Source organism: Lissotriton helveticus, chromosome 4_1, assembly GCF_964261635.1.
Source record: "Lissotriton helveticus chromosome 4_1, aLisHel1.1, whole genome shotgun sequence".
In the NCBI taxonomy this organism is placed as follows: Eukaryota; Metazoa; Chordata; class Amphibia; order Caudata; family Salamandridae; genus Lissotriton; species Lissotriton helveticus.
This window is the reverse complement of record NC_136063.1, coordinates 2,021,863,479-2,021,876,283: the sequence shown is the minus strand read 5'-3', so window position 1 is coordinate 2,021,876,283 and position 12,805 is coordinate 2,021,863,479. Positions and strand designations below refer to the sequence as shown.

General features: G+C 41.3%; 1 protein-coding gene across 8 annotated transcripts in view; it reads right to left on the bottom strand.

Annotated features, from left to right (window-relative positions):
• The window catches only part of MTMR1 (myotubularin related protein 1), a 492,625-nt gene that overhangs the window by 363,201 nt on the left and 116,619 nt on the right, over positions 1-12,805 (bottom strand). For 4 of the 8 annotated variants that reach the window (XM_078688648.1, XM_078688650.1, XM_078688649.1 and 1 more), the window contains 2 exons: positions 9,338-9,391; positions 4,294-4,369 (listed from right to left, as the gene is read on the bottom strand). In XM_078688648.1, the coding sequence (XP_078544774.1) occupies positions 4,294-4,369; positions 9,338-9,391 (130 nt within the window). The remainder of the gene's footprint in view (positions 1-4,293; positions 4,370-9,337; positions 9,392-12,805) is intronic. The other 4 variants (XM_078688654.1, XM_078688651.1, XM_078688655.1 and 1 more) reach the window with 1 other exon arrangement.

The following is a 12,805-nucleotide window of genomic DNA, read 5'->3' as shown; positions in this document are numbered from 1 at the left end:
GCTAAGAAGCTGCATGGCTTACTGAATGACTGAACATAAAAGCTTATCAGTTTTCAGGGCAAACCTGTTTACACACAGTCCATTTTGTATTTTATATTAGGGTCACTGGATAGGGTTTACAGAATCCTATTTACCTGCAAAAAGTCAAACTTCAAGTGAAAAGATTTATCTTTAAATTTTCAGACAATATTGATCGGTCTTTGAAACGTATTCTCAGAATGATTATCTTCTCAAATATAGGGCCACATTTATGGAAACTCCTCATTGATTAATTTGCACATACGCCTTAATTATTAATATTATTAGTATTATTATTAAGTATTTATAGAGAGCCTGGCTACCCTAAGGCATCCCCGCGCTATCAGTGACAAGAAAAGTCGGAAGGCAGGCTGATTATGGCGAGATTTGAAACAGCCAAGTCTTCAACTGTTTACGAAAGGTAAGATGGTGAGGGTCAAATATAATTGAAATGGGAGGGCGTTCCAGAGCCTAGCTGCATTAAAGGAGAACTTGTCCCCCAGATTGTACTCTCTTAATTTTTTGGGACCACAGCCAAAAATTGATCTGCAGACCGAGGCGTCTCCTGGGTTGGTAAAAAGCCACCAGAGATTCATTTATCTTGGGACCAGTTCCCCAAAGCATTTTATGAGCTATACACAAAGTTTTGAACTTGATCCACTCTATAATTTGCAGCCAGTCAAGTTTTTTTAGCACAGGCTTCACTGACAAACCTTGGGGCACAGGCGAGAGAAGCCTAGCTGCACAGTTTTGTACCACCTGTATTTTTGTACTGGGAGCAGTGGGAGGATTATCCTTAACATTCTGATCATTCCAAAGCATGTGGCGGCTAGCTTAATTGCTTGGCTGTTGAAGTTAAGAGCTTGATCTAACCATACTCCTAAACTTTTTATCTGCTCTTTGGGAGTTGGTGGACGACCAAGACATTTGGGCCAGCTTATTCCTACTGCCTCTGTAGCCACCCCGGGGCGGTTACTTAAAATCATTAGCTCTGTCTTGTCTCCATTGAGTTTGAAACAAGACTGATCCATCCACAAGGCCACCGCTTCCATACATGCTTCAATATTGATAGGTGACTTTGTAGAGTGCTTTAGGGCTACCACCAATTGTGTATCATCATCGTAGGTGACAATTTGAATCCCATGTAGTTTGTCCAGCAGTTTAAGGTTTATATTAAAAAGAGTGGGACTCAATGACGAGCCCTGCGGGACTCCGCACGAGAGCTGTAAACATTTTGAAGTACACTCCCCCTCGAGCACCTGGAAAGTTCTATCCTTCAGGAAAGATGTAATCCAAGACAGGGCCTTGCCTGTGACTTCGACCACTCTGAGCCTGTCAATCAGAATGTTATAATTGACGGTGTCAACTGCGGAGCTCAGGTCCAATAAGATGACCGCCACTGTCCCTCCTTGATCAAGAATCTTTCTGGATTCCTCCACAACTGCTAACAAAGCTGTTTCTGTCCCATGGTTTGGGCGGAAGCCTGTCTGGGTGGGATGCAGAAAAGAGTGGTTCTCCAGGTGCTCAGAGAGTAGTTTATTTACATATTTTTCCAGTATTTTACTGGTCACCGGAAGTAAAGAAACTGGTCGATAATTGCTCCACTCCTCTGGGTCGAGGATAGGCTTTTTCATAAGCGCCTTTATCATGGCATGTTTTCATGTTCGCGGTACCTGTTCACTAGCTAACAAAGAATTTAAAACCTCCAACAAGACCGGGAGCACAGTTCCTTCTACCTTATGGAGTTTTTGGGGGCGTGCCAGATCAATGGGGGAGCCTGATTTAACCTGGACAAAGAGTTGTGATAGTGTGGTCATGTGCAAACCTGGATACGCTACCAGGCTGGGAGCGCTACTGCTCACGAGGTCTGTATTCTGCTCCCGCTTATCAATACTTCTGCTTTGAGGGAATGTATTATAAATATCTAAAAAAAAAAATTATTAAAAAACTCCACAAGTTCATCGCATTGTAGTTGTGCGGAATTCGCGGGGGTCTGGTGCGCAGTATTTGGTCCGTATTTTTGTGATTTGGAATATTTCCCTGGGTGCATTTGCAGCTGTGATTATTTTCTATTTGTAGTATAAGGCTGGGGCTTTCTTTATTTCTGATTGATACATTTTAATGGCCTATCTATAGGTCTGTTTTTTTCTGCATTGTAATCTTTTCTCCATGCTCTCTCTAATTTCTTACAGTTTTCTTTTAATTCTCATGATTTAGGTGAGTACCATGGAGTATGTGTTTCCTTCATTTTTTCCGTGATCCATTTAAGTGGAATCGTAACATCCAATGCGGATTTGATCCAATGGTGGTAGTTATCAGAGGCTATAGTTGTATTGGTTTCTTCCACTGGTCTGGATCTCTCCAGCGTCTCGGACCAAGCCTCTGTCGATATGTTTTGCAGAGTGTCGAACCCACGATTTGTCCCTTTGCGTCCCCACTCTCTGATAGGAGGTATTCCAGATCATCAGAATTAGGAAATGGTCAGACCATGGCATTGGGACTGGCCTTTCACTGAGGAGCTGTTTGTCATTTGAAAAAGACTGAGTCAAAAATATGACCGTTTTCATGGATCCCCTTTGGTGGTGTTCTCTACATGTATATTCAGATCGCCTAATAGAATAAAGTTAGGTGTTTTACATGCTAATCTGGCTGTGGAATCTATTAAGTGTTTTTATAAAGTCACCACAAGGGCCTGGGGACGTTAGACCAGGGTCCCTGAAAGGGAACACGTTGCTGTAAAAGAAATTGAAAATGACATACTTTCATAGTCTAAAATAGATCCCGTCTCAACACGTCCCCTCAAGTGATTTTTCAAAATAATGGCAATTCCTCCTTCCTTCTCCTTCTCTCTGTCTGATCTTAAAATATGATAGCCAGGTGCCTGCGCTTTTATTACATCTGAGTCAGAGTCCTCATGCAGGCAAGTTTCTGTGAGGAACAGGATCTCTGGTAGTTCCTCTGCTAGTAGGGTATTGATTTCTCCTGCGTGTTTCGGGAGAGACCTACAGTTCAGGAGGAGCATTTTATATTTAATTTGCCTATGAATTTTGGCCTGTGTTGATATCAATTTTGCCGGGTCAAAATGACAGTTTTCACACCATGTTGGGCCGTCTGTGAAACTGATAGAATGTAGGCATTTATCTGTGGTAGGGGGCTGCAGTCAATACAATTGTGAAGCAGAGTACCTTAAATCATCATTCAATTCTGGGCCAGGGGTTCTGGTCCCTGGTCCTGGCTGGGCGCAGATGGGCTTACATTTGGCGGGCTGGCTGCGCGCGTCCACATTTGCCTGACAATTTTATGGCTGCCTCTCCTTCCGCCTCTCTTGGCCCCGCCTCCTCCCTCCACACCACCGGAAGCTTCCGTGGTGGACCGGGCATTTGGCTTGCAGACAGCCTTAAAAGAACCGAGCGCTAAGTCTCAGATAATATCAGATGTGTAGAGAAAAGTAATTTATTTATACTTCTTTTTATATAATTTGTTGTTAAAGATTTACATATCGGACACTATTCTACATTCTCAATATCCTCTTTGAAATCCCTTAATGTAGTTATGGTTGGTCCCCATCAGGTGATTTAATTTGGCTCTCTCATGAGCAGGAGTTAGTTCCAGTATCATTTACCCTTTGGATGTCGCATGTTGCCTCTACTCCAAACCACTGGTCTCTACTCCAGACCACTACCATACTATTCTGTTGCCCAAGGTGGAGGTGTGGTTAGGATTCTGTGCCCAGGTAGGTGACCCAATGTCTTCTAAATGATTGCCATGATGTACATTTTTCAGAACATGCACATGAGCTTCTTAACAGAGGCTCTCCTCAATACAGAATGGTGGCCCCATAGGAAATCTCAGAAGTGCCCTTTCCTTCAAGGAAGACTGCAAATTGCTTGTTCTAACCCTTTGGTATATATATATTTTTTTTAAATGCTAGGATCCTTGCCTAAATTCTTGTAACACACTGTTCCTAAACAAAGACTTGTTTCTACCCACAGGCTTTTCCTTCCATCAGGTGGCTCACATCTTGGGAGAATATTTGCTGTTTTAGTGCTGTAGATGCAAACTTCAAAATTGATTCTCAAGAAATTGCCTTTACTTACACAGGCTTTGTGAGCTATGCCAAAAACCATGATATTAAAATTAATCAAAGCAAAAGCTGAAACCCTAACAAGAAATAGCATTTGCAATTTTAAAGTCAAAGTAACTTGTGCACCAACAACACTGGTGCATACAAGGCAGTGAGACAGCCTTTTCCTGCCTATGCATCTTTCCACTTACCAATTGCTTTGATTGCTTCACCAGGAAAAAGTGGTGCCTCCTCCATCTGTGCTAGCTTATTGCCATCCCTCAGCGCCTACCAAAATCGAAAGAACGCATTATTTCACATCTTTCATTTTCATGGGTACTCTTAAAAAATCTAAAATGAAACCTAACAACAAAAAGATGTCACATGTTTTAGAGTGTATTGCAATGAGGATAGCTTGAAGACACGTTGACTGTTTATTGGAGAGTTTTGTGCTACGTTTCCTTCATGATTACACTGAATTACTACGGCTTGCAATGGGACTGCTAAAACATTGTTCGAGGACAGATACATGAACAGTCAAGAAGCAAAAACAGTGGTTGTCATGCCATTGGTAAAAAAATATTTACATCGACAAAATGCTACATTTAGCGGAGAATATGAAAGGCTAGATAAAAATATTTAAAGGCATGTCCACTCGCAAAGATGGCGAACAGGATTAGGCATAAAATACCAGACATGCTTAGCTGACCATCCCAAAAAACGCCTTGGGCACATGCTCAGCACGCAACAACAATGAAGAAAATGAATATGAGGCTCCCAGGGTAATACTATAGCCTTATAAACACATGCCATTAAACGCCTGCTCCAGCATTAACAAGGGAGCGAGCCTATAAAGACCAGTATAGGCCAGCTTCAGCAGACAATAACGTTATTATAACATTACGGCCCTTGAGGGCAGAATGTCCTAATTATAAAAAATAAAGGCATCGAAACTCAAAAGGAGTTGATATCCCCGCAGCTCCGACGCCTTTGATTCACAACTCTTGATCGTTCAACACGCACAGGGCCATGGCTGTTATCTGTTGAACATTCATAACAAGAGCTATGAAAGGGGGATGAAGTTAGCCCCTGGCTCTCCACAGCTTGGCTAAACTGTTTTTTTTTTGCATTCAGCTGACCCAGGAGGAACTAGGAACTGATACTAAGAGCACAGAATGCCAAGTGATGTTTCAAAAACAGGATGTTTTTGAAACATCACTTGGCATTCTGTGTGACGAAAAGAAAAGATTGAAGATTCATCACTGTGAAATCAAGGAAGAATCTGGATCTGAATAATATATTGTGCATTTATGCTTTGAATAACTTATGTTGCCTCTCTGTGCTCTTAGTATTGTTTAATAACGTTAGAGTCCTATGGCCGTGGACTAACGAGGTGGGCAACACTAAATTTGTACATATTCACAATAGTTTGTATAGCTAGGTGCTGCGGCTCTCTAGTATCCCTTACTGACCTAGGAACTGAGCAGGATTACTCCTCGCTCCGAGGCTCCGGTGACTCTGAGCTGGGGAGAAAGGAGGGGGAAGGCTCTGGTGTGCTCTACAGCCCAGCCTCTGCCTTTCACTTTGCCCCGCCAACTCCATGTATTTTGGAAGACAAAGGCTGTTTATTACTACATTGAATTGTTGAGAGCTGCTGGCCTATATCAGTTCATACAGACCGCTGCTGCTCCAATGTCTTCAATGGAGGGCTCAACATTCCAATGTTCTAATATAGCCTTATGGCCTGTTGCCGGGGGCTACACTGATTGTTAAAGGCCTTCATAAATCTGAGCCGTAAGCTTGATATCAATACTATTAGAACATTCTACCCCAAGTGTAGAATATCCTAATTAAAAAGGGAAAACAGAAACACACACATTGGAATGTTGGAGGAGAAGGTTTATAACAGCCATTATTTATCCTGATCCACGTCATTGCTGTCAATGAAGCTCCCACAATTTCAATGTTCTAAAAGCGCTGCAACTCAACAGTAACATAGCATTATCTGAATAAACTCGAAGAAGAACTTCACGCCACCTCAGGCATTTTTGGAACATGTTCTGAAATGACAAACATTTCAGTAATAGGATAAATAAAATTGAAGTAACACTAAAAATACAATTATCTAATAACTGTATCAGTAAGAGGAAACAAGGTTGTGGATTAGATTAGATGGGGTCATTTACTTTTTTATTATTAACATGTAATACTAGACAGAGCATTGGCAAAAGCAGGCAAAAAAAATATCTGAGTTTGGTTACATTGTTTACAAAATAATGTAGTGTAGTTAAGTAGGGAGTGTTGAATGTTGCGACCAACAAACAAAATGCTGTATTAGTGTTGCTGCATGTTGCTTATCGGCTTAAATGTCTAATGTTGATTGTAACCACTGTGTAGGTAACACACTATTCTGAAGTCACATGAACAAACTTCAGTGATACAACTTCACATTAACAAAGTTCTATACAACAGCATCTATAAATAGAGTTAATCAAATGTGCTATACCACAAAAACATGGAGAAAAGGTATAGAAAAGACCAAGCGACAGAAGTCAAACAATCACCTCATCTAATTTCAATATTTCACCTTCCAGTTGTCCGACGGGTTTCAATAATTAACAATCACCTACGGTTTTTTCTTTTGTGTTTTTTTTTTGGGGGAATGGCTTACACACAGCGTTAGCTGATTTGCCAGCCTGCTTTCCAAAAAATGAATTGGAAAATCCAAGACATATTCACATACATACAGAGGCTTTCAGTCAGCTCTCGTCATCCATTGGGCTATTGAAACATCAGTCACAATTTGCCTCTACTCGCCAGAGCACGGGCAATGGGTCAACACACTACATCTCTAGTCAGTCTTGTACTGTGAGCAACACATTTTGCCTGATCATATGTCCACAGCCGACAGAAAATGAGGGCATTTCAGTGTCAAGGCTGTGTCAGGGCTGCTTGATCACTCCTGTCATTTAATGGTCTGTATATTCCTGCATTTCTTTCTGCATAGTGCTTATGTTCACACAAAAACATAAAAACAAAAAATATGTCACATTTGTCAATGCTAGGTCTATTGGTTTTGCCAATGTTTGTTAATTTTTACTTGTGCATTTCTTTCATTAACATAATATTCCAACTAATTCTGCTTCATGTTCTGCTAGTCAAAAGAGAATTTATGAAAATAAGAATTAAAACAATTAGGACCACTGGGCGACTAACAGGGCTTCTTTTTGTAAGACGTTTCCAATGCCACTGCTGCCAGAAGGAAACATGTCCTTGAAATGCGTCCTCCGTTGGGAGTCCCTGAACAATGCATACGGTTTGGTTCATCTGCGTTTTTTCAAAATTACTTATAAAGGCAAACCGTATACTTTCGAAGCCCCAGCCTGTTTGCAAGATTTCCTTTGTCAACACAGTCATGAGGATACAGAGACTATCGCTAATGCTACAACTTGACTAAGTTCTTGCTTCCTCTAAGTTGTTTAACTAACAGAATGCTTTCTTCCCTTAGGTTGAGGTAAATGGGTTGTTATTGTTAACCCTTCTTGTTCTTTTTCCCATTCAGTTTAAGTAATGGACCTCAAGGGTTGTCCCTACACCTATCCATGTTATCCTTGCGTCAGTCTTGTCCATTACCACCAATTGTCTTTGTCATTATTGGTAGGTCTTTGGTCCTATTTATCATCATATTCTTGTTTGAGATCGTCTAGTTTTTCTTCCATATTTCTGCTTTTCCTTCACCTTTCACTGCCTCTCTTTTATTATCTTCCTACATAGCTGTGTCAATGTTCCTTTCTGTTCGGAGCGAGGTTTGGTGCATCTTCATTAAGTGTTCCATACTCCCTTTATCCATCGGGATGTGCTGTTCTGTCACTTCTATTTCAACCACCATTAAGGATCTTTTTCCTACATTGCCTCTTAGAGCTCTTATTCCATACACCCATATCCTGAATTCTGGTAATAGATTTTCCCAAACTTAACACAAGATTACTCTGAAAATGTTATATATGACGGAGACTGCAATTGGGTGGGTTGGTGAGGGACTGGGAGCTTGTTGAGATGTTTGGTTAGATGTGCTTGAAGCCAAGGATTCCATGCTTGTGGGAGATTCCAAGCCCGGATAAGTGTGGTCAATAATGGTTTTCACTGTTGACAAGAAGTTAAAACCTGGGTAAGGGAAGAACAACTGTGCTGATAATCTGGCTTTTGGGGTTGTCCTGGTGACGTGAAGGTCTGTCTTGGAAAGTGAAAAAGCAGGAGGATGGGGCTCTGAGGTGAGTTAGAGGGGTTGTTAAAGGGAGAGACCGTAGCATGATATTGTACAGCATGTGAAGGAGGCCAAAGTACCAGTTGAAGACCAACTTCGTGAAGGAGGCCACAGTACCAGTTGAAGACCAACTTCTTTCAGCCCGCTGAGCGTCACTATTTCTGCATGCTGTTAGTATCTGATCCCAGTGCTAGATGATCAAACTACTAGGTCATTGCAGAGTCAATATTTCCGGCTAGGGCATCAACAATGCAATTTTCTGCAATATTAGAAATGTATTTCAGTCTTATGTTATTGACTTGTAGGGGCACCTTAGAGCAAGCATCATTGTGTGGTAGCAGATATATATTCTATGAGCATTAGGTTATTTTCTGCTTCAACTCCTAGTCAGTACTCCATAGAAACAAGAAAGTACTTCAGATCCATTAGTCTTCATACATTCATTCCCATGGTGAGTTCAGAAAGCCAGCTCAACAATGTACTGTAAAGTCACAGGAGAGGTTTCATAAACTCAAAAGTAAATATGCGCTCAGGTTCAACACTGAATGCACTCTGGAGTTTTCTTACATGCTTTAGGGTTTGGAACATGTATAGAAAATATCTCTGCCAGAAGAACCACCCAGATATCCATTTCACCGTGGCTTGTGCCATGTATCCCTCATTCTCAGCTACTTGCCACAATCCCTGACAAAGGTAACAACATAACGCTGAATCTCACTACTGAATTCAGTAACGGTGAGAGATCTGGCTAAGAAAATAGCACCCAAAAGTTTGAAGGGATTCACACTATGTAGGTCATGGTCAAACTATTTTTGAAATGCTGTAAAACCAAGAGTCTGTCTGGTGTACGTAACCATATGGCTAAACGTTAACTAAGGGAGGCTTCGTTTTACTGATAGTAATGGCAACATCCCCTTTAGAACAGTGGGCATGGCATATGTAAAACATACAAAAACAAACTCCTTATACAATTAATAAGCAAAATAACTTGCCCCCTGATCAGCGTCTCCTCCCGACTGATAACCATTGCGTCCGTCCTGAATCTCCTGCATAGCATGAGGCAGCAATAGGAAAACATGCAGACAACAGGTGAAAGGAGAGAATCATTTTCCTTTTAAAGAGACAGTAAATACTTTCACACCAAACTCTCACAAACAACGTTTTTTCTAAATGGAAGACACGGTCATGTGGCATGCAAACACTGCAATGTATGGTCTTTTAACGGATGGCCTTTTGCATCATTTGAATGCGTGAAAAATAAAGCGGTCATTGTGTACAACTACTGGTGCAGGCACAACAACTCAAAGTATGTACTGTCTTTTTAAAACAAGCAATTTTAGAGCAGAGGACATGCAAATTAAAACATAACAAAGTGTGCAGTGCAGCATGCTTAAAAATCAATCCAAATGTATCTAAACGTGCAGAGAAAACACACTAAAATACATTGACAATAGGAGGTACACGTAAAAATAAAGGTTAGAAACAGGAAGGACATTATTAAAAACGTGCAGAATTTTGCATGAGTAAAGCACCCTTGAGTGACACGTCTGAATGTTTCAGGAATTTGACACCAAACACCATTACAATATGAACAGTTATCTTGGTTTCTTAGGCTTCCTATTACAAGTAAATACAACCAGTTTAAGAACGCATGTTGGAATTTGCCTTTATTTATTATCTTGCACAAACTCCACCAGCAGGGTGTCACCTACGACTAGTCAGAAATCTGAGAAGGTCAGCAAGAACGCAGGGATGGCCAACCAACTGAATATAGGCATGTAGGGGAGCAATAATAGCATTTGGTATCACAGAAGTATACTGTATGGAGTAAGAGAAACATAAAAGTCGGTTGATAAAGCTGAATTAAAAAAAAAAATCACATTTTGGTTGCAGACAGGCAAGTGCAAAAATTTCTAAAATCACGAGAAGAGCAACTCAACCATGCAAGCAATGCATTAAACAGCAGAAAAAGCACATATTCAATTAGCATTTAGAGACATACTGCTGAAGCAAATACGAAGGGGGGAAGACTAGTAGGGATGAAAGCAACATAGATAAAGGAAGACATCTCAAATTAATTGGAGAAAGAAAACACGTTTGAATATAAATTGGTAAACAGAGTCAGAAAGCAGTCTAAGATAGGAAAATAAGTGTCAGGTGACTAGCCATTGAGATGGGACACATGACTGGAGAGAGTAAACATCAAAATACCGATTTTCCCAAGGAGCATGTTTTTAAGAAGAGACTTAAAAAAAAGAAAAGAATGACCATTTTACAGATGAATAAGTAGGCCGTAATAGATTCTATGTCAAAACTGGAGTGGAATATGCAACATCTGTCTTTATTTATTTCTCAGCAACCAAAACTCTGAATAAGAACACGTGAACAAACCAACAACAATATCTTCTAGCACTACAACCTACTGAATATCAACAGTCATGAACCAATAGAGGGCCATCTATCCATAAACATTCTCCCTCAAGAGAATCATCACTTCCTCTTTCGTTGCTGTACAGCAGCCCGTTAAGTGCCCCACCTGGGACTTTTATGGAGATTTCCAGTTTGGTCTGTTTTCATTCTGCTTGAGCTGTGGAAAACGTGTGAAATTCGCCTGTCAGCCTCTTTCATCATTTAATTGCGGCCTGAAGGGCTTACGAGGAGGATCACGAGAACTCGTCAAAATTGGAACCTAGCACAAGCAGGCTTTCGCGGCCAATGTGTGTCTCAAAACATCCCAGTCTTGTAGGGACTGGGGCAGATAAAAAGAGATAGGGATCTGGTATGATGGATCTACGGTATATTTAAAAAAAATTATAATATGTTAAGAGCAGACTGAGGAAAATCCTGAATAAGGTTCTTGGAGCGCATTTTGGCAGAATGCAGACACTCATCCCTAAATGTTAAGACTGCCCTCACATTGTCAACTGATGGTACGATGGCTACTTTCATGGCCAAATTTGTAAAGAACACCAAATAATGTATAGATAGGTATTTGCAGGCGAGCCAGGATAAGCTACTTGATATTTCTTGTCTCCACACAAAACCCCACAACACGGCAGAAGAGGCCAAGTAGTCGGAACATTTTTTTTTTCACCAAATATTTTGTCCTGCTGGGCCTAGCCTGTAAATTGATTTTTTAGGTAATGCAACCGGTACACTCTCCATGGGCGCAAACTCTCCCTCCTCAATGAGGTGGACCCCAAACGTGAAAAACTGGCCAAATCTCATGCAGAACAGGTAAAGGTTGGTGGCCTATTTGGTTATCCTTTTGTTAAAGGGTCTTTCAACAAAGCACATGTCTTGGTCAAAAAGATGTATGGATCCAAGATTTTTGCAGGATCCACTCAGTTGACTCTCTTGGATTTAAAGGTCCCAAAGAGGTCAAGGAGGTAAACGAGGCAGCCAGTATCTAGTAGATAGATCAAAGGAGATGGTGGTGCTTCCCCACGAGAGGAGAGGTTTGTGGATACTGTGCTAGAGGGGCCAACAAAGACGCAGCTGATGCCCCCAAGAGATTAGACAGGTAAGGACTACTCTTTCTCATGTAGCATGAGTAGGACATCAGATGCCTTTGTTTGCTCTCAAATGTCAGGAATTGACATAGCCAGTTAGTAAGAGGCTTCCACACAGAGTTCTACTGATCTCCAAAGAAATGAGAATACACAGGTCATTAGTTTTCTCACGAAAGGAGTGCATCCTTAGAGACAAGTGGAAGAGTTGTAAAGGAAAAGCGCAGTGGTCAGGACTGTATTACATCCCAGGGATTTCCTGAGCAATCTGTGTTTGTTGGAGAACAGTAAGGGTCACTGACTGGCCATCAGCCTTTACCCATCCAAAGAGGGGTTGGAGTACAATTTTTGTTCAACGGAGGACATTTACTTTCTCAGGAACATACTTCTGTTGAAGAACTGAATGTTCAGGCTGCATCGAAGGGATGCTTGCCTGACAATTCCCATCTTTGCTCCCATCAGCACTTACTGTTTTTCAAGTGGAAGTCGGAGGTGTTTGAGTTTGTGACCCTCCTTCTCAGTCTCTCAACTGCCCCTTGGTCCTTCACCAAACTTATGCACTGAGTAATGAAGTTTATGAAACCAATAGGGATTTGTTTTAGTGTACCTCGATGATATTTTCTTGATTGGCCTGTGCCCAACCTGCCTGGAGGCACACCTGAAGAGAGCAGTGAGCCTTATCCAGGGTCTTCACTTTGGTGTTGATGAGGACAAGTCATATTAAGTTCAAATAGAATTAACAGTTTTATGGAAATTGTTGTTGATTTGCAGTCAGCTACAGTCTAGCTCCTGCAGGAACACATTATGGGCATCATGAAAGTGCTAGCTAAGGAAAGGACTATGTTGAGACAAAGGCCAGACTGGTGGATCTCCAAGACGCCTCGGTCCTGGTAACTTTCAAGGGCTGTTTCACTACACAGGACACAGGACTCCAAGCCACCATTCTGAGGT